Below are 22,731 nucleotides of genomic sequence, written 5' to 3' on the forward strand. Positions count from 1 at the left end.
TGTTGACAATGGGAAGGTAGAACCAAGAGCAATAAAATGTGTTTTTCTTGGGTACAATCATGGGGTAAAAGGTTACAAGTTGTGGAGCTTTGATATGAAGAAAGTTATTATCTCAAGAGATGTTACCTTTGACGAGTCTAGAATGATTCAACCAGTTTCAAACTCTTCAAAAGGTATGGATACATCAAATGCATCATCCAAAGCAACAAAAGAGCAATCTCAAGTGGAGGTGGAGCTTCCTACTTCACCTACAACCGATCAAAGTACAGCTGAGCATCAAGAGTCTTCCTTGCCAGATGAGCATCTTGTTGTTGAGGATTCAACACCTTCACAACCACATGCTACTACTCAAAGCATTGCAAGAGATAGACCGAGAAGACAAATTGTTCCTCCGAGAAGGTATGCTCAAGCTGATCTTGTCGCTTATGCTCTTACTGTTGCTAATGATATTGAGTCGGGAGTGGAGCCTGTTAATTATGACGAGGCTATTAAGTCTAAAGACTCAAGTGATTGGATGATTGCAATGCATAATGAGATGGAATCCTTGCAAAGAAATGGTACTTGGGATTTAGTTCCTGTTCCGAAAGGGAAAAGACCAGTCAAATGCAAGTGGGTCTATAAGCTCAAAGAACCTATCAACTCAACCGAGAAAACAAGGTATAAAGCTCGGTTAGTAGCTAAAGGCTACAGTCAGATTCCTGGCATTGACTATACTGACATTTATTCCCCAGTTGTCAAACATACTTCCATTCGTGTATTGTTGGGGTTGGTTGCTTCTAATGATTATGAGTTAGAGCAACTTGATGTTACTACAGCTTTCTTAAATGGTGAGCTTGAGGAAGAGATTTTTATGCAACAGCCCGAAGGCTTTGTAGTTCCTGGTAAGGAGAACTACGTATGTAAACTGAATAAATCTCTTTATGGCCTCAAGCAGTCTCCTAGACAATGGTATAAAAGATTTGATTCATTTATTACCGGTCACAAATTCAAAAGGTGCACCCGTGATAGCTGCGTTTATTACAAGAATTGTGACGATGGTTCAATGATCTACTTACTTTTATATGTGGATGACATGTTGATCGCAGCGAAAAATATGAAGGAGATTCAGAAATTAAAAGACCAGTTGAAAGCTGACTTTGAAATGAAGGACTTAGGAGCTGCCAAAAAGATTTTAGGTATGGAAATTGTTCGTGACAGGAAGTCTAGGGTCTTGCATCTTTCTCAGAAAAGTTATATTGAGAAAGTCCTAAGACGCTTCAATATGCATGAAGCAAAACCTGTCAACACACCTTTTGTAGCTTATTTCAAGCTATCCATCCGCTTTAAGTCCTGCTACCGAGACTGATATGGCTTATATGGCACGTGTACCATACTCTAGTGTTGTTGGATCTTTGATGTATGCTATGATTTACACGCGCCCTGATTTGGCTTATGCTGTTAGCATGGTCAGTAGATATATGATGAACCCGGGGAAAGAACACTGGAAAGCAGTACAGTGGATCTTTCGTTATTTGCGCGGTACGTCTTCTATGTGTTTACGTTATGGTAAATCTAACACATGGGTGCTTGGATATGTTGATTCAGATTATGGCAAAGATTTGGATAAACGAAGATCGATTACAGGGTATGTGTTTACTTTGCATGGTTGTGCTATTAGCTGGAAAGCCCAATTACAGTCTACAGTTGCACTGTTGTAAGGCCCGTTACCGGTGCCTCACATTTGGACGTTGGATTTACTCATAAACGCAGTTCTAAATATCATATTTAATTACAACTTTCGCGGAGTATAAAACTTTCATTAAACATTACATATAACTTCAAAAACATGTCTTAACAAACATTCTTGTCTTTCAAATTAAACGTAAATAAGCATAAAACGTCTCGAGTCTTCAGATGCCAGACTCTTATTCTTCTTCCATGTGCCCCGCTCAAGCCAGCTGCCTCATTCTACTCACCTGCGTGCATACTAAAAGTCAGCTACGCTGAGTGAGTTCTAGTTAATCAAGTAACATACCATACGTCCATACACATTCATATATACGCACCCGAAGGTACATATACTTACATAGTTCTCTACCTTCCTTCGTACGTTCATAATATCATACCTCCTTTCTTTCCTTTCATACATACACATATACATATACCTCATCCTAAAACATTCACAGATATTAAAAAGGGTATGTTCCCTGCATTCGCGGATATTATTAGGGTCCATTCCCTACGTTCGTGGATATTATTAGGGCCCGTACCCTACATTCGCGGATATTATTAGGGTCCGTTCCCTTCATTCGCGGATATTATTAGGGTCTGTTCCCTCTCTAACCATACCTTCCATACCTTTCTATACATTCTTAATTATAACTTCCTTAGCACATACATCATTTGTGTATCATACATATATATAAATCAATCATATCTTTAAACTATCCCTTGACGGTACATGCAATATCCGAAGATCGTTCATGCATCATCAAGCATTCATTCATACATAAATCATATAAGACATACACTCATCATTTAAGGTAAGTGTATTAACTAATCACATCGAGTATGACACAGCCCCGAAAACATAACAAGGAAGTGAGACTAGAAACTCACCTGAATTCGGTTACGTTCACCGTTTATCGTTATTCCCTTCTTGAGTTGTGCACGACTAACTGTATAACAATTACAAGTATCAATTAACTATCATTATCCATATCGTATTTCTATCTTAATATAACCCACAACGAACGGGGGTCCGGGGGCAGCGCCCCTGGCAGCGGGGTTCTAGGGGCGGCAGCCCCTAGCAGGGTCCAAGGGACAGAGCCCCTGGCTGGGGTCGTTAACTTATCATAACAAATTGGGCAAGTAACGAATCACTTGGTTCGTTATCTTTCCATGGCGAACTAGTGGGTAACGAATCACTTAATTAGTTATCTTAGCATAACGAACTGGGTGATCTAATTCGTTATTTTGTCTTAACGAATGGTTGAACTAATTCGCTATCTGGACATAACGAATGGATTGGCTAATTCGTTATCTTATCATAACGAACTACATCTAATCATAACGAATCGCATCCATCTTATCCAGACTTTGACTCAGGGTCAAAGTCAAAATTGCCAAGAACACGAAATGGTCAACAGTTACCCAATCTGCAATTAAACCTTCGTTTCTTAACCAAATAACACGATTTTGGTACCATTGAACTTGCAATCCAAGCGCCTACAAACCCTAACCATCAAATCGGCCAAGCATTCATGTTTAAGGGGTGCGATTTGGGCATATATATACGGGTTCTTTTACGTTACAATTAACATATCAAACTATAATGGATTGTACTACGGATTAGTTCGTTGGACTCGATTTCATCACATTCATACAGATCTAGGACTTCCTAAATGAATCCAAACCTAAATGAACGATTTCTAGATATAAACGTACCTTAAACGAGTCAAGTTATGAACACGTTCTAGTCTTGATGTTGTCTTGGTTCGTTTCCACGTTCTAGCACCAAAAATCTCGGGTTTTCGCCTTCGGATCTTGACTCGGGTTAAAGGATAGTCTTGTTTGTGTTTTTGGTGGTGTAGGCTATGGTGTAGAGATGGATAAAATGGAAAGGATTAAGGTTTAAGGGGTATTTATACTTCCTTAAGCCCATTGACCTAAGGCCCATTCCACCTTTTATTCCATCTTCTAAGGTCCAAGCCCACTCTCTCATAGTTTATTATCTAAACTGATAAACGACACACTATCAAATAAACGAAATCATTTTATTTATTCTTATAATCGAAAACAGGATGTTACAACTGTCTTCTACTGAGGCAGAATATATGTCGATTACAGAAGCAGTTAAGGAAGATATCTGGTTGAAGGAGTTATTTAAAGAACTCGATGATAGAATAAAGGTTACCATAGTTTTCTGTGATAATCAAAGTGCTATTTTCTTGAGTAAAAATCAGATGTTTCGTGATCGAACAAAGCACATTGATATTCGTTATCATTTTGTGCAAGATATCATTGAAAAAGGTGATTGTGTCATAGAAAAGATTAGTACATATTATAATCCCGCTGATGTGTTCACTAAGAGTCTTCCAATAGCCAAGTTCAAACTGTGTTTGGACTTGATGGGTGTTTCTGATCGCAATTGAGCCAGATAGGCTCGTGGTGGAGGAAGTGTTTTACATTTTCGGAAACAATTTTTCTCTATACGGTGATTGCAGGTTCTTATGAAGTTCGGATTTTTTTTGGTAAAGTGTTTGTTACTTGTTGCATTTTGAAGTCAAGGTGGAGATTGTAGAAATATGTGTCTTTCAAAATGTGAAGTCAAATATTGTGGGTGCACAATTTCTGCATGGGGTAAATAAAAGTCTGACAAAATGTTAGGAGAAGAAATTTTCCATGCAATTTTCTAATGGCTGGCAAGAAAATAAGGACATGTTCTCACCTTCCGTTTTTCTAATAAATTCTGGAAGAAGTACCAGAAAACAAAAACACTCTCAAATACATATGTGCTAGAGATACAATATTTCTCTATTATCTCTATGTATTTTTTTATTTCTCCAAACTCTGTAAACACTACAAATTATAGTGGATTGTTTCTCGGCTTCCGGCACCCGTGGTTTTTCCCGATTTGGGTTTTCCACGTAAATCCCCGTGTCACTCTTGTTTTATTTTCTGCCGTTAAAATTATCCGGTGCTTGATTACGCTTGATACATTAATTCCATTCCGCGTCAAACTAATATTATTAATTACTGCTCGGATCTTTGGGTCGAGTTTTCACACTCTTTTACCACACTTTATGTTGTATATTTTTTGTTTGAAACCTGGATCAACCTGTGAATCATAAAGCACTTTCAAATGTTGTGGGTTACCCCAGTGGCGTAGCCAGAAAGTTTTTCTTACGGGTTTGGAAAATTTTGAGGGACGGACGACCGATTGTTTATCACTTAGATTTGGATTTTCTACGAGTTCGATGTTAAAATTTCTACGAGTGCAATGTCAAAATACACTAATATATAACACTAAAACAAAAATTTGTACGGGTTCGGCTGAACCCGTTCCCCTAAAACTGCCTACACCCCTAGGTTACACGCAAACGATTTATCGGATAAGACAGATTTCTGATGATGGAATTGAATTTTGAGGTTTCTGTAAATGCGATGAGGAACCAGAGAACAAGTAACTGTATTAAGTGGCGAAGCTTGGACATACATGTCGAGGTGGCCGGTCTCAATATATATGTATACAAAATTCATAAACTAGAGGGGACGGGCACAAAATTTCGGTCAGAAACGGGTAAATTTACGTGTATACAAATTTTCGGCCGAAAAATGATAAATTTACACTACCGAGCATAAAAACGGAGGGGCCGGGCTCAAAATTTCGGTTAGAAACGGGTAAATTTACACTATATATATATGTATATATAAGTTTTCGACCGAAAAAGAATACATTTACACTACCGAGCGAAAAAACGGAGGAGGTCGGGGCATCTCCTAGCCCCAACTAAGATACGCCACTGACCGTATTCTGTTTTGTGTATATATGATTGAGAGTGAGAACTCCCAAGGAATGAAACGACTAATATAATCCAAATTCAATTCCCATATGAGCCCATTTTAATTAACTAAAAGCTCATTTAAAATTAAACTTAAGCCCAAGTAAATAATTACTTAAACCCAAATATAAAACTTAATAACAAAGCCCAAATAACATTAGTGTTAAGCGTGCCTGCACTCCTGCATCACCTAACTCGTTTAATCTCTAACGTTATTTCCTCAAATGACAAGTTAATTATTCCAATAACACTAAAATTACCAACACTTTACAATCTTTGTAACACTAAAATTGCTTCTAAATTTCAGTATAATATTTCATTGAGATAGTTATATTTAGTATTTACTAAGTAATAGTTAATGAGTTCACTTATATTAATGCTTTTGTTGAACATGTAACTCTCATACTTGTCTGTTGGTGCTAATATTACAGGAGTGCCTAAATGGTGAGTTTGTTAGAGTAGGTCCTAATCCAAAGTTTCCTCCGGTGGCTGGATATCACTGGTACAAACCATTTACATTTCTTACCCAAGAAAGCCTTGATTATCATGACAAATTAACCTACTTTCTTTCAAATTATATACAAGTGAATTACATAACTTTTACGACTCTATACTTAGTTTTGTTCTGCATTGAACACATAGGAAAACATTTAGTACAAACTCTATCAGTTGATATTCATAGTGGAGTATCAACGGATGGTCAGTTGCCACTAACGATCAGTTCTAACTGGTCATCAATTCGTACTCACCACCATTTTCTTGCAAGTTTCCGCCAATCATGCAAAACTGAAGTAATTACTAATGCTTGCTGATTATTATCTTAACTTTTGATGATCGTTATTTTATTTTCTTGCAGGTTTGATGGGGACGGGTATGCGCTATTTTCTCTTTGATCATCTCTACTATTACACTTATATGTTTTCAAGATTCCATTTTCAATATTTGTTACCTTACCCAACACGCAGCATGATCCATGGATTGCGAATAAAAGATGGAAAACCAACTTACGTGTCACGTTATGTTAGAACATCTCGTTTGGAACAAGAGGAATTTTTTTTTGTGAATCTAAGTTTACAAAGGTATTAATTCCTCTCAACCTGTATGGCTGTATCCAAACATCTTAAATGTTTATGACAAAATGCATGCACATTATTCTCAGATTGGAGATCTTAAAGGACTCTTTGGACTTTTAATGATCCTTTTGGAGAAGATTAGATCAGAGCTCAAAGTCCTTGATCTTTTATATGGCAATGGGACAGGTAGGTTGGTTCATTTTCACCATTTTAGTTATCATGCTTAACAATTATAACTTTTGTTAGTTATGTATATATTGTATTAGTTAGTTATCTAGCTATTATTAGTAATCATTTACTTATATTTACAATCCAGTTTACAAATTTCATATTATTTTCTTTTCTTTTAGGAAACACGGCTCTCATATATCATCATGGACGGCTCTTGGCATTATTCGAAGGGGATAAACCATGTATGTGTAGAAGATTAATTTTTATTACTTTACGACATTCCCTATTCTATAAAAATTTACACATTTTATAAATTTCAATTAGATGTCATCAAAGTATTGGAGGACGGTGACCTACAAACTCTTGGATTAACGGATTATGATCAAAGGCTTTGTCACAACTTCACTGCTCACCCTAAGATTGATCCATTCACCGGTGATTAAGTTAAACCTTTTATATCCGCTAGCTAATTGAATTTATAGTGCATTAGTTCTTAATGTAGATTTTGTTTACAGGTGAGATGTTTGCATTTGGATATTCACGAACACCCCCATACGTCTTGTATCGAGTGATTTCAAGAGACGGTGTTATGAATGATCCTGTGCAAATAACAGTACCAGAAACGATAATGATGCATGACTTTGCGATTACTCAGAGTTATGCAGTTTTCATGGATCTACCTTTGTACTTAAGACCAAAAGTATTTTCTTTTATATCTAAATTATGGCTCTCTTATCTATTTGTTTACGCTATATAAGCCATTTATAAACGCGGTTTAAAGTACATGAAACATGTTTATCAAACAACTGGTCTGTGGTTTAACTATAAAATTTGTCTTTCTTTTTGCGACTTTTAGGAAATGGTGACGGATAAAAAGTTTAGTTACGCATTTAACGCAACCAAGAAAGCTCGATTTGGCATCCTTCCACGGTATGCAAAAAACGAACTCCAGATTAAATGGTTTGAACTTCCAACTTGCTTCATATTTCACAATGGTGAGTTTGTTACCTTCATCAGTACATATATCAAAACTTCAAATTGTTAAATTGTTATATTATAATTTATAAACCATCATATATATCTTTACTTGCAGCCAACGCATGGGAAGAAGGAGATGAAGTTATTTTAATTGCATGCCGGCTTGAGAGGCCGAATTTAGACATGGTTGGTGTAGGTCTTAAAGAAAGACTTGATAATTTCAAAAGTGAGCTGTAAGTTTCAACTCTGATCACTCATTGAAGGTTAAGTATGCATGGAATATAAATTAAATTCGGAAATTTGATTTTCAGGTATGAGATGAGATTCAACATGGAGACTGGTCTAGCTTCTCAGAAAAAGCTATCAGAATCAGCTGTTGATTTTCCTAGGGTGAACCACTTCTACACTGGCAGGTAAATTATCATAAAAGAAGAAGTTTGAATGTTATTTTAATTAATTATATATATAATATTTATGTAATCTTAAAAATCTCTCATTTAATTCAGAATTATAAAATAAACAAGTTTTATTTATAATTATCTTCACATTTGTAATTAAAAGTTTAGAATCATATATAAAGGAAATACAAAATTTTAAAAATATATGGAGAAAAATAGTTTGATTATTTATCTATGTTTACCAAAAATATGTACTTCTATCTAAGAGATAATTGTTAATATAAACCATTGATAAAAAAAATAAAATTAAAGGATTTAGATTTATTCATTATTGTATAAGTACTTGTGTGTCAAATAAACATATTTTTAAGAATTTAAACATTGATAAAAAAAACTTACATGATTTGGTTTGTTCTCGCAATAATTTAGTGCATTATTTCAGAAAACAACGATATGTTTATGCCACTAAACTCGAATGCATTGGAAAGGTGACGGGGATTGTGAAATTTGATTTGCAAGCAGAACCTGAAACGGGAAAAACAAAGGTTGAAACCGGAGGAAATATTGAAGGAATATACGAGTTGGGGCCAGGTAGGTTTGGTTCAGAGGCCATTTTTGTTCCTAATCAACCTGGACTTGATAGTGAAGAAGATGATGGCTACTTGATCTTCTTTACACATGATGAAAACACAGGGTATATATTATAAGCACGACTATGTATATAATGCTATGTTAACATATATAATATATGGTGATGATATGATCATTGGCAGGAAATCATAAGTGACAGTAATAGATGCCAAAACGATGTCTCCTAATCCGGTTGCGGTTGTTCCATTGCCTTATAGAGTTCCATATGGTTTCCATGCCTACTTTGTTACAGAGGTTAGCGAATTAGATTATTCGTATTTCCTCTACATTGCCATTAAGTTTCCTCATTTTTTTTATTGTTGAGCAGGAGCAAATTCAAGAACAATCAAAATCTGAGGTTTTTTTGTGAAGGGTGATGAGATAATTCAAAATTGTAACCGAAACCGCTAGTTTTCATCATCTGTTTCATAAGTTGTGTTTCTCTAGTATTCTTATATTTCCTATTTAAAGACAATTGCTATCAAGAATCAATTAAATCATTCTGTATATTCATGTTCGTTATAGTTCTATATATAGTGAGCAATATTGTGATATCAGAGCCACCGGCTCACTTGTTTAGATATATGATTGTTAATTTGAATATGGCTGACAACGTACGCATCTAGAACTCCACAGCCTGTCAATGCCATGTTCAAGGGGCCGGGAGGGCTATGACTTCTTGAGCATCATGGAGAAACCCCTCTTACGTTCTCAGGATCAGTGGAGTGTGTGGAGAAGACTAAGACAGACTGAAGAGAGAAAATACGAAAAGAGATGCCAAGGACATGATAGTTATACATCAAGCGGGTCACGAGATAGTGTCTTTTCTAGAGTTTTAGATGACTAGCAAAACTTCATTTAATGGTTTGGTTTTGATATCGTGATGGAATCTTAGCCTCGTTTCTACAAGTTTATAAAAGTGTGCCTCATATTCGATTCCATGTACGTTTAAGTATTCGGTTACTTATTACATGCTTGTCTGGTTCGTATGTTTCTCCATAAATATTAAGAACCTTATGATCTCCGTAAGTTAAAAATGACTTTAAGATTTCAACACATCTAAGTTTATCCCTATCCCAACTGAAATATCAATCAATCAATTACAATATATAGTTAAAAAAAATTTAACAATCAAGCGAACGTAAAATGATACTTTTTTTTATCTTTTTAAATGTAAATTTCACACAATGTATATTAAATGTGTGCAAACATTTGTAATCTAGGTTTCGGATAATCGAAAATATATCACCTAATATCATACCGTGACTAAACCTTTAAAATAATTTGTATAATTAACCTCATATCCAATCTCGTATCTAAGTAACTTAATGGGCAGGTTATTTGTTGTAGATATCCTACCTCTTGGTATGTGAAGTAACATTAGTAATGTACAAACCAGAGATACCAATTTGATAATTTACATCTAAAGCTAAAGCTAATAAAAAAACCACAAAAATTATAAAATTTGTAAGTTGAGACATATATTCACTTAGCATTTTGGTCATCAGCAGGCCACACAATAGTTTCCAAGAGCCTTTCCCTCATCAATTCCAGATTTTCATCAGATATTTCCTTGTATATTTCAGCATGGTCACATTCCTATATCAACACCACAAATTATTTTTCTTTAATAATTTTCTAACAATAAACGTAAGCCGATTATATCTAACGAGTGAGGTTACCTTAATCCATTTTCCATAAAGGTGAAGTCGCGTGATCATCACTCTCTCAGCAAGATCTTGGTTTTCCTAGAAAATTAAGTTAACAAATGTACCAAAATTAGTCGGAATAATTTCGACACATAAACTTTGTAATTAGATATTAGTTACTTTAGGTTGAGTTAAATGAAGAGGGAGCGTGTCAAACAAGTTGATAGTCGCCTGAAGACTATTTTCGATGCAGACAATCTTCTATATCGCTTTATTCGAAGATACATATTATTCTTGTATTAATATAGAAGTAAGCACAAATTCAACTTGGGCATCAATTCTTTATAAATATATGCAAAAATGAACAAAAAAGGGTTTGCCTTATATTGTTTGAACTAATTATGTTGCTTTATTTTCTATGAAAACAATTATCTAAAGCACCAAGAATGAATCGAATAAGAAAAATGATTCGATCTTGTGTTCTAAAATTTACCTTTGCAAGCTTTCTAAGAAATTCCTTCCCGTCTGCAGGTTCATTTTCAGCAACGAAACTGCAAATCAAGAACCCGAAAATAAATAAATAAATAAATAAAAGAAAATTCCAGCATTTTGTAATTTTCAACTATTAAAAAAGAAAATGTTGCAGCAAGTGAGTAATGGTGGATTGACCGGATTCACTTACTTGTGTAGCCAGATATACTGAGGGGGATTCATCTCATAGAGTTGATAACGAACCGTTCTAACTGCTTTTACTGTGAAATAATTGCATAGTTCCTGCACGCGTACGATTCTAATTTGCTCAACTAAAATTAATATGCGTAAGTGAATTTAGAGAAAAAGATTTAAAAAATGTTACCAATTTAACGTCGCTGAAACCCTCTTCATACTGCCCACCAAGCTCACTAACAATTGATTTGCTGATGTTTTTCGGCTTTTTATTCGTGCAAGATGAACAAATAATCCTTGCATACCATCCAACATCCATGAAAGAACTTGTCATATTTGAATTTGTAACCAGTTTCATTTTCTTTTTCATTTTCAGAATACGTTTAGTCTCCGAAAAGAATCCTTGACCTTGGTATGAAATTGTATTTGCAGCCATTGTCATAGCCATAGCTCCAACCATTTTTCATCTATAGATACATACACACACATATATACATACAGCTAGATTCAGATATTTTTTGTAATAGGGTATCATACTTGTCTTATCCTCCACTCCACACTCTGTTTTCTAAGGTCCCAATTGATTCATATAATAATATCTTTATTCTTTAATGATTCATCTACCTAAAAGTAATAAGTTCCATTAATGAGTAAATGTAACAAGCAAATAAAGATGCATGCAAAATGAGTCGTTCGCAAGCCACTCTGATAGGCACATTAAAAGCTTGAATCAAGTCGGACATATATGAGATTGTTCCTATATTGAAGCTCATTTAATAAACGAGCCTGACTTTCACATACAGATATTGACTAAGTTTAAAACTCACAAGCCTAGCTTTTATAAAAAATTTAACTGGATAAAAATTACAACGTGGTTTATAGATATAGTAACATAGCATACAAAACTGTAAACAAATAAATAGAACAAATTACATGTTTATAACTATGAAGTATCTTGAGAAAACAACACTGCAAATCTCATATCACAAAGGTAACTTAAATAATTATACATATAATTTAACAATTGATTCCACAAAACTTGACATCCGGGCCGTTGACTTTAGTGGTAAACGGGTCGATTCGAACCCACAACAAGGAGAAAATGGATGCAAGTAGGATAGACCACACAACGACAATCGTAGGCGTACGGTTTTGCTTCCCCATCAAACCCTTGAGGAACGGGTAAAGATGAACAATCACCCAAAATGCGAAAAACAGCTTACCGAAAAGCGGACCCCATGACTGATAACCACTGTTGATCGCGTATGAAATTCCGGCAACCACTCCGACCAAGTTTACGATAAGCAGAGTCGTCGGTGGGATGAGAAGAGTTGTCCATTTGAACATGTAAAGCTCTGCGAAATCACCGTCTTCGTCTGATGCCTTTGATGTGACAGTAAAGTTGGTGTCAATACCAGCCAGTACTTTGAGTAGACCCTGGAAAACCGCAAATAAATGGGCCGACACACCACCGATGACCCAAAACTGTTCATTCCTCCACCATTCATCGATTCCGACACCACTCCATCTCATTTCAAGAATACCCGTGGCAAAAATAGAAAGAAAGAGGGATATAAACCATAAACTAGCAAGGTTACTGATCTGCAATTACAATTTATCAAATCAAGAAGTTAATAACTTATTATAACATTCATGCTATTTACAACTGAAAATGATTATTAGTTACTCACCTGTGGTATGATGAACTTCCCGGTGAGAAGACAGACGGCTGGGAGAGTACAGTAGACGAGAAGAGGAATGGCGGTGATAGGGTAAATGGTGGTGTTAATGTATGCAAATCTCTCTAGCCATTTTAACCTGCCAGAATAACCATACCAGATAGGACAATGCCGACTGAACAGAATTTCAACAGATCCTAAAGCCCACCGGAGCACTTGGTTCAAACGATCGGAAAGATTGATTGGAGCAGAACCCTTGAAAGCTGCCCTAGGTGGCATACAGTATATCGACCGCCATCCACGTGCATGCATCTTGAATCCAGTAAGAATATCTTCTGTAACCGAACCATAAATCCATCCAATCTGCAGAGCTCAGATTTGAATTTATGTTAGCAAGTGAAAAATGAGGGGTTGTTGAACTATATAAGATATTAAAAAAATTAAAATCAACTTGCCTCAGCTCCCCAATCCGTTTTATCTTCATAACCACAACTGATAACATGAATGGCTTCTTTGAGAAGTGTTTCTGGTGCTGCAGATTGTGGGACACCACCATTTTCCATAAGTGTAGATGCAACGAAGACAGCTGATTGACCGAATCGTTTTTCAAGTGACGTTTGTGACATCAGCAATGATTTCTCATCATCAAATCCAGCACCTTCAACACCTTCCTCAATATCCTCCAGACTGAACACTGGCACAGTTGGATCAACATGTTTGCTTGATTTCTTCTTATCCGATCCTTTTTTACTCGACTTTGAACTATTCTTTCGCGACCCGCCAAAACAGGATGACAAGAATCCCTTTTCTCTCTTTTTCTTGGGTTTTAGAGGGGGCTCATAACCGTACAATGCTGTTCGGTTGAACACGCATCCAGTACCCACATAAACTGGACCTTGAATGCCATCTAAACCTCTCAAGTTAATCTGTTCAAGAAAGCGGTTATTGCTATATAAATGTGTGTTTGAAACTTTGATTATAGACTAACAGGTTAAAATAGATTAAGAATGAAAGAACTTACATCAAAGAACACCGTGTTTCTGTTAGCATATCGATCGTTTCTGTCAATACCATCGAACCTCTGTGGAAACTGGACATAGCAAACATATTTCCCAAGATTCGGGTCCATCATAAAACACATAGCTTCTCTAAGCGCTTTGCTGTTATTGATGTAATGATCACAATCAAGATTCAACAAAAATGGGCCGTTTGTAAGGACTGCAGATACACGGACCTGCAAGTAACAAGGTTGAAAGGTGAGGATCATTTATGTCAAGAAGATAAAGTTTAAGAGCTTATTGTAAAGATTTCTTACAAGTGAATTCATGGCACCGGCCTTTTTGTGATGTTGAAAACCTGGACGTTTTTCTCTTGAAACATATACTAATCTTGGTAACTCATTACCCTCACTATCAAGCCCACCATTCTGACCCAAGAAAACCTGCAAAATAATTTTAAATATTTAATTAACACTGTAAATGATAATGCTGTTAAAAAACCACTGTGAATGATAACGATGTATTAATATATTATATTATATTATATTATTATATTATATTTAAGATTATAACCTGTATCATTCCCGGATGATCACGTGTATTATTCCCGGGCCATGGTGTACCATCTTGCATGATCCAACCTTCATCAGGGACTTTTTGAGCCTTTGCCACAAGACCATTAATACGAATCTTAAATTCTTCATACTCTCTCTGCATAATAATAATAAAAAAACGTAAGAAATAATCCACCAAATATATATTCAATGTACAACATTTATAAACTAAAGAAATCTTACTTTCATGGCTCGGCGATCTTTAACAAAAGTTGGTTGAATTTTATCTTTTAAGTAATCAATCTTCTGAGCAAAGTACCATTCAGGAGCTCTTGGTTCAATGTTGTATTTCTTGCAAAAAGGAACCCATTTTCTTGCAAACTCTGAGGTTTCAGAGAGTGACTCAAATGACAGCATGGCAGCACCATCATCAGACACGTAGCAAGAGACCTTGTCAACAGGGTAGTCAACCGCCAGGATGGATAGTACAGTGTTTGCTGTGACAAGTGGTGGTTCCTTTAAAGGATCCACGGTACTCACAAAGATGTCAACTGCAGCTAGCTGTGATGGCTCTCCTTCCCGTTCATACCTGTTTATAAAATTCTGTATTAGACTCCCAACAATTAAGATCTGGCACTTGTTGATGTATACCAGCTGTCACATCAGATGCCACTTATGCAAACATGTTATGGAAAAAAGATAATTTTGAAGTTTGAAAATATAATCGTTCTTTTCTAAAGTATACTTAAAAATCATTAAATGCCACATCAGATGTCACAGGGCATATACAAATACACTAGAACAACAAATTAGATGCCACATCATCAATTGAATAAGTCATTAGCTGCTTTATTTAACATGTACATTGTTGATGCAATGCCAGCTCTTACATCAGATGCCATGCACGCAAAATGCTAATGCGCAAAAGAAACCATTAACAAGTTTAAATTTTGATCTTTCTTCTAATGTATACTTAAAAATCAATAAATGTCCACATCATATGTCACAGGACATATACAAGTAACACTAAAACAACAAATAAGATGCCATGTCATCAATTGAATAGATCATTAGCTGTTATGATCAGTAACAAAGTGTAATTTGGTTTCTACGTTACTGATATTTCGTGCCGTTTTTCCTTTATTTAAAAAAAAGAGGTTATCAAAGCATCATGCAACTTACATAAAGATAGTTGTTCATATTACCTTAGGGATAGACGGTCTAGATAAGTCTCACGGTTTATTGGAAGCCATTTAGGAAACTGATCCAATATCCAAGATATTGCAAACCAAATCTCACAGATAACAGAGAGTAACCATAACGGATACGCATTCGTCACAGGGTTTGTTATTCGGTAATGCAAAAATACGCAGAGAATAACCAAACGGAGAACAATAACCATTCTGTATGGATTAATCCTGGATGATGGAATTGACACTTTTCTTGAAAGTGGCTGACGAGCTTCATCGTTCCTTCATAAACACAACAGATAATATTAATCAACTATTAATAAACAAGCTAAACAATAACACATGTTTTTATTCACTATCATAAAATAAACTCACAATAACGAATCGTCAAGCACGTCTGTACTTGCATCAATATCTTGACCCCTTTCAGAAGCAGCACGGCTAGTTGTCATTGGAACAACATTCTTGTCTTGTTTCATTTTCCATCCATCAACTCTTTCTTTCCATGCCAGATTTCCTAAACCCGTGGATCCAAATTCTCTCACAGGATCCACAACTCTAATATTGGCTGCAAACAATATGCTTCACGTTAAGATATGAATAACTAATTGTAAAATAACACACTTGTCAAATTATTGAAGCCTAAAAGACATACGGGATTGATTCACATATGCAGAATAAGGGAGAGAATGTGTGTGTCTTTCACCACCAGGTGGTGGAGATGATACCGAAAGGCGCTGAGGAGAAGCAGCAGATAACTCCCCAGAAACCTAAAGTACAACAAAAGTACATATATGAGATAAAATATTACATAACATAACAGTGAACACAGTATATGATTTGTAAGAAGTTGATAGTGTAGAGGATTTGTACCTCATGTGCGCCAGTGAGTAAAGGAATATGGTTATGAGAAACCTCCTTATCATAAACAGGACCACTATGATCATCGCCTCGTCCATATGTCATGTGCCAGTTCAACATCCTCTCAGCAGTCTTCTGTTTCTCGTTCTGAGTTTGTGAAGAAAACGGGAAGTTGGTGGTTTCATCATCACCATCAATATCTTCTTCTCTATCTCCAGGAATAGCAGGGCTTCCTGTATTCAAATTAAGTTAGTAACCAACCAATTACAATCAACCAATAATGCATCAAGTAGTATGATCATCCAAACCTTTAAGTCGTTTGTATCTGGTCTTGCATTGAGGGCAAGATTGGTTCCCATCCTTGCGCTCATATTCATAGCAAGGCCTGCAAACCGGAAACGAACAGACATCACATGCAACAAAAGGATCTCCTTTTGCTGTAGTTCCAACAGTATCCCCACAGATCTGACAAACCTGACCCCCAACATTCTTCATAGAAGTCCCCTGGCACAATCCAAATACCACACATGTAAATTTATATGATCCAACTATCCAACTACTTTATTATAGTTGAATTTAGTAATTTCTTACTCTAATCAAAACAATAGTGATGGAAATCAGTGAATTAACATGATTATACATCTAGCCTAAACTAAAACCGTTAAAAATCGAATAAATTTAACAACTAAAAGTTTGATTAGTGACTACAATTATGATTTAAATAAAATAATTCAGTACTAACCCCAGTCTCTCCTTCAGATTCCATCTCTCCTTGCTTAGAAGAGCAATCAATCCACTACAATATCGATAAATCACTCGCCGCAAGCAAACATAACCACAGATCTACACGCAACAGCACCTGGTTTACAAGATCAAAGCTTCAGTAACATAATTCATCAAAAAATCAACATTAAAACCTAATAATCTCAGTCAAACACTCACATTCACTATATAACACACAAGATCTAATCAATTAATATATAACATCAACATCTAATCCAATTCAACTAGTGTAAATTATTAAAACTAGGTCAATTCGTTACCTAACAAATTAATTTATTAAAACCTCAAAGTCTCAGTCAAACGTCTACATTCACTGATTAATAACGCGAGATCTAATCAATTGACGTAACAATTAGCAAGTAATATGATTCAACAAGTGTATATTATTTGAATTACAGCAATTAGGTTAAATCGATGAATAAAACATTCGTACCTGTGAAGATCTGGAGTAATGGAGTCAAATACAGAGTGGAGTAATGAGATCAAATATGAAGTGGATCTGAATGGATCAAGTGAAGAAGAAGAAGAAGAAGAAGTATAATATAATTGAGAAGCACAAGAGGCTGAAGAGAGTATAATAGTGTATATATAAATATATAAATAATAATACAGAGTGTGTGTGTGTTATTGTAATGATACAAGATGTTCCAGCTGTGTTAATATCGAGATCGAAATGCCTAACAGACACGAAAGTAACGTATTATTTATTTATTTTTAAGTTAATTACGTCAAAATGCAATACAATATTATTCGACGAAATTAACTATATCGGTACACTAGTTTATTTACTATCGGGGAGAAACTCTCACTCAAGTTGTGAACACTTGCCCGAAGGCATGACGGTGAGATAAGATAAATTTTTTTCAGATAAAAAATTTAATTAGTGATTAGTGAGTGTCACTTATACGCCTAGTCTACCATCATCACCCTGGTATCTTTGAAACTAAATGATAAGAGTTGAAATTGAATCTGGGCTACATGGAACGATTGTACTTAGATTTTTATTATTTTAGTTAAATTTTTATGCGATTAGGTTATGGTTTGATTTTGATATATATGTAATTAGTTGCATAAAACTTGCACGTTGGAACGGATGATGTCTTTTGGTTTTGGTGCATTTGTTGTGACAAATGAAAGAGAACCAAAAGGTATATTAGTAATGTTTTGACTCTAATTGATTATGCATAGTAATTAGTTGCAGATTCAAACATGTGACAGCTGCCTTTTAATTCATTTGAGCGATATCGTTTTGGTTCATTACGATATCAACACTAAAATACAATTATTATAAAAAAAAGGAAAAAAGAATTTTGTACACTAATCCTAATATTGCAATTTTAATTAAACTTATTGTAATTATAGAAATATAGAAATACGTCACGTTAAGTATTAATAATTGATTTAGAGTTGTTGTTTTATTAATTAAAACAATGATAACAACTTAGGCCCACCACATTATATAAATAAAGAAAGCTGTTGAAATATCAAAATAATCAAGCTTGTCTCTTTCTCCAGTTTCGGATCACCTCACCGACAGCAATTTTTACACCGACAGATTTTTAAGTTTATTATTGTTGGGCGTTAATAGGTCGAACTAAAAACGTTTTATATGACTTTTAACAAGAAAAAGAAAAACTAAAGTCAATAAGTTGATAGAAACTATCAGTATTACTATCACAAAATTATATATTCACGTATATAAAAATGTTTTATACAATTGTGCTTATTAGAACGGCTGTAATTGTAAAAAACTAAACTAGACGTCGATTGAACACTGATTAATCCTGATTAGTCGTTAGCTGTTAACTCACTATCCGACTATAAACTTGTGATTATTTCCAACGTTGCTTATTAATTATTACATATTTACATTGCAAGTCAAAATTTACTTCTCTTTTTACCTTAAAAGACATAAAACACAAACCAATTTAATCATGAAAAAAATTCAAATTAAAACTAACTCAAAATTGTTTAGCTAAATCCAACCTACAAACTATGTATGTTGGTAAGGATGACAACTCAAAAGGCTTATTTTTTTCCCATAGCATTTGTAAAACGCCTTCTCATACACGTCAAGTAGTTGATACACGTTACTTATATTGGGTATACTTGTTAATTTGTTGAAAATTACTTATTGGAATTTTTAGGTATATATCTTGTTATTCTTGTTATTTTTATGTTTTTTTACTTGGTGAAATTAGAAATTTAAAAAGTTAGTGGTTTAGAATATTTTATTAAGGACTAATAAATTTATAAATAAAATGAGAATATTTATGAGTATGGTTCATAATCTATAATAAATATAAACGAAAACTCAAAAATCCTAAGTGTCGCGATGTGGTCGCTCCCCCATTTTTTGAAGTCACCGGATTTGCTTGATTTTAAAATTATGACTTCTCATTGATTTAACCCGGTTTTGACCCGTTTAAGGTTTAAATTTAACCCATGGGTCATAACACCTCCTTAATCCTTTCTCTGTTCTCTATGTACCGAACCCTCCCTCTCAGGCACCCTATCAGCCCAAATTAACAAAACCCTAGACCTCAATTCCGACCAAAATTACTACTCTCATCAATTTGGTGATAATAGAAACTGTGATACATCGATTAGGAAAATAAACCAGAAGGTGATTTGAATATGATTCAATATATTAATTGGTGTATATTAATAGTTGTATATTATACATAGGTATGCTAATTTATATTGTATATGCGTAACAGGTGTTGTTGAACTCTTAGCCTCCCGCGATGCTCTAACTCGGAACTGGAAATTAGGTCATTACTACTAACCTTAGCAAATTTGGGGCTTTTTTATGCTATTTGAAATTTGGTTATTGTATTTTGAATTTTTTACTGCTTTTTGTTGAACTGCAGGTTCATATTTAATGATTGTTAGAGGATGTGTTATTGTGTTGACAAAGGTTTGATTATAAAGAATTGAAGAGGATGGGTAGTTACAGTGAGATTGAAGATGAGTTTTTTAACGCCCACCAGGTGTTCGACGTTATGTCAGACTCAGCTCATTTTTTGGAGGATTGTTCAAAATCTGGGTTTGGGTATGATTATTGGGCTGGGAGTTTGGATGGTGTTGATGCTAGATCTGAAAAATTATTGAAATTTAAGGGTTTGAGCTCTAGATGGCATGTTAAAGAGATACAGAAGATGGTTTTGTTAATGAGATACGAATTAAACCGAACCTGTTCTAGATGAGTTCTTGTGTAGGCCATCTTTGAATGATTGATCAGCCAAAAACATGGAGTTGGTAGTCAAAACTATGATTTGGGATAAAGAAAACATGTTCATGAAATCATCACTTGATTTAATTGCAGAGAGTAAAGTGGGTCTTGGTTCACCGTTCATCGAAAATAGACGACAAATAGATGAGTTTGTAAAATAGGAGGAGCAAAGTAAAACAGGTTGGTTTAAAAGCTAAACGTCATGGCTCGAATCACAAATTCAATTAACATCAGAAAAGATTGTCGTGGACGAAGAGATGATGCCAAGGTCAGTTGCCATATTTTCTTCCTTTTTTTTGTCTTATCTGCCACTAATTCAGTTTACTTAAGTGCTCTTGGTGTTTTACTTATTAGCGAGCTTAGGTGTACGTTTATTCTTTAAATGTTAGGTAATGGTGATTTTGGTAATGATTTGTGTTAATTACCAACGTTTTTCTTGACAGGTCTCATTAGTATTTTGTTGGCAGTTACGACATATGTTAAAGACACCTAATATTATGCAATCTTTAAATGGCTTATATTATGGTTAGTATAGTATGTACTTCTTCTTTTCTATTTAATGTATGTCATCCAATGTAAGATATTGGTTATTCAAAAGTTTTTTTTAATATTAAAAGATACTTTAATTTAATATTTTAATGTTAGGGTATATTCAAATTGATTTATAATTCGCTTTATCCAAACTCTAATGGCCGGGTTAGAAATCGGTTTACCAGGCCCAAACCAGTTTTTTGTCCATCACTGTTTTTTTAGACCAAGGGATGGATTGGTTGTATTCATTTTATGTCAGTCAACGGAGAATCATACTTTTTTGCGTAGGGTTGGCGGGCTTTTTTCGGTTTACATTTTTCAAGTAAATATAAGCAGTTTCTGTAAAGACGAAATATCAATAACACTTGCGTTATTTATATTATAAAATATGAAATGTCTAACATATGTAGATTTCTTGCTAGGTTCATAACGTTACCTGCAGACAAGGTGTTGACTTTATGTCTGACTCATATCACTTTTTAGAGGGTTGTTCTACTTCTGGGGTTGGGTATATGATTACTGGGATGGGAGTTTGGATCGTGTTGATGACATAAATTATTGAAATTTAAGGGTTTAAGCACTAGATGGCATGTTAAAAGAGAGACATAAGATGAATATGAATCATCTCAAAGTTGTCAAGAAAATTTCAGGACCTGACCCGTTTTGTCTGTGTGTTTATAGAGGGTATGTTTTAAGTGGTAGGATATTCAAGCTTTATATGCACAAGCTGTAACCATTGTGTAGATTTACTATTTTAAGAACGGTTATGTTTTCTGATGGTGTGAATTCCATAATGATTAAGGTGGAAGTTAAGGTTAATAAGATATTGATACGATTTTTGTTATGATTATGCATTTATTGAGTGACCGATAGATTTTGCTAGAAGTTATAGAGTTCATCATTGTTTTTATGTTGTTTGTTTAGATTGAATGGGTGTCTAGATTCCCCACGGGTCGTGAACTTCTTTTCCCGGAGAAGTTGTTGGCACATTGAAATTCAGCTATAGTCTATACACGAAACTTAATGTGAAAATGAGTTTTTACTTATTTATTTATTTATTTTGTTGATAGCTTTGCACCAAGTTTAGAAGTGTCAAAATAGGAATTAAGATGATTAAACATTTATGTTTAAAACAAGTTTAGAAGTGTCAAAATTGAAATTAAGATGATTACATGTTTATGTTAAAAACGATATGAAGAGAGATTTAATTCATTTTAATGTAAGCTATAAGTTTAAAACAATTTGAATCCAAACTGAAACGAAACTAAAAATCCAAATCAAAAAACATAAAAAATAAAAAGATTGAAACTGAATTGAAACGAAACCAACCAAAAAAATCTAACCAAAATTAAACCAACAAATTGTAACTAGATATCGAAGAAACTGAAACTTAAGTGAACAGAAAAAAGAAAAAATGAAAGGAAAAAAACCCTAAATCAAAATGAAACCAAAAACCGTAAAATGCTTTCGTTGTTATCATATGAATATTCCAATACATACCGAACATGGTGCGTTTCCGGTAATTTCTTTACCATTAACGACAACATATCTAAAAAATATCAAATCAAAGTTGTACGTTCTACACCTCATAACGCTTTAAAGGTTTGTAAGAACCATCTTCACAAAAGCTCTATCAATATCTTCAAACTAAACCATTTTGATACAAACTACATGTTTTTCATCTTTAATATATCATTTTTAAATTTCAAAGAAATCTTATTCAGCAATGATGCTTCTTCAATAGATAGAAATATTTTCTTCTTATCAATAGAATAGATTTGATATTGAAACC

The 22,731-nt window shown here is 34.5% G+C and overlaps 3 protein-coding genes and 1 long non-coding RNA gene across 4 annotated transcripts; 2 read left to right on the forward strand and 2 right to left on the reverse strand.

The window, feature by feature from the left end:
• Nucleotides 1-6,681: 6,681 nt before the first annotated feature.
• LOC143623138 (carotenoid 9,10(9',10')-cleavage dioxygenase 1-like) lies at nucleotides 6,682-9,300 on the forward strand. The gene is made up of 10 exons (XM_077094112.1): nucleotides 6,682-6,802; nucleotides 6,967-7,029; nucleotides 7,112-7,222; nucleotides 7,303-7,487; nucleotides 7,644-7,782; nucleotides 7,881-7,998; nucleotides 8,077-8,178; nucleotides 8,606-8,857; nucleotides 8,937-9,048; nucleotides 9,122-9,300. Exons 1-9 carry the CDS (start codon nucleotides 6,682-6,684, stop codon nucleotides 8,944-8,946), a joined length of 1,101 nt encoding a protein of 366 aa, XP_076950227.1. The 3' UTR covers nucleotides 8,947-9,048; nucleotides 9,122-9,300.
• An 814-nt stretch (nucleotides 9,301-10,114) lies between these two features.
• LOC143623186 (chaperonin-like RbcX protein 2, chloroplastic) lies at nucleotides 10,115-11,726 on the reverse strand. Its single transcript, XM_077094151.1, has 5 exons — nucleotides 11,299-11,726; nucleotides 11,125-11,216; nucleotides 10,936-10,993; nucleotides 10,476-10,541; nucleotides 10,115-10,392 (listed from the first exon to the last, which is right to left on the reverse strand). The coding sequence occupies exons 1-5, from the start codon at nucleotides 11,566-11,568 to the stop codon at nucleotides 10,279-10,281; spliced, it is 600 nt and encodes a 199-aa protein (XP_076950266.1). The 5' UTR covers nucleotides 11,569-11,726; the 3' UTR covers nucleotides 10,115-10,278.
• Nucleotides 11,727-11,951: 225 nt separating this feature from the next.
• Nucleotides 11,952-17,730, reverse strand: LOC143623239 (cellulose synthase A catalytic subunit 3 [UDP-forming]-like). The gene is made up of 14 exons (XM_077094188.1): nucleotides 17,607-17,730; nucleotides 17,133-17,249; nucleotides 16,699-16,894; nucleotides 16,403-16,623; nucleotides 16,185-16,299; nucleotides 15,905-16,097; nucleotides 15,545-15,811; nucleotides 14,583-14,928; nucleotides 14,359-14,496; nucleotides 14,103-14,228; nucleotides 13,809-14,021; nucleotides 13,243-13,713; nucleotides 12,800-13,150; nucleotides 11,952-12,710 (listed from the first exon to the last, which is right to left on the reverse strand). The coding sequence occupies exons 2-14, from the start codon at nucleotides 17,154-17,156 to the stop codon at nucleotides 12,126-12,128; spliced, it is 3,246 nt and encodes a 1,081-aa protein (XP_076950303.1). The 5' UTR covers nucleotides 17,157-17,249; nucleotides 17,607-17,730; the 3' UTR covers nucleotides 11,952-12,125.
• A 1,889-nt stretch (nucleotides 17,731-19,619) lies between these two features.
• On the forward strand, nucleotides 19,620-21,576 carry LOC143623187 (uncharacterized). The gene is made up of 3 exons (XR_013151847.1): nucleotides 19,620-19,799; nucleotides 19,894-19,947; nucleotides 20,047-21,576. It is a non-coding gene; the product is annotated as an uncharacterized LOC143623187 (long non-coding RNA).
• The last annotated feature ends 1,155 nt before the right edge of the window (nucleotides 21,577-22,731 follow it).

The sequence above is a fragment of the Bidens hawaiensis genome, unplaced genomic scaffold, assembly GCF_021521415.1.
Source record: "Bidens hawaiensis isolate Kalapana, Puna unplaced genomic scaffold, B.hawaiensis_p1.1 tig00003356_1, whole genome shotgun sequence".
NCBI classification, from domain to species: Eukaryota; Viridiplantae; Streptophyta; class Magnoliopsida; order Asterales; family Asteraceae; genus Bidens; species Bidens hawaiensis.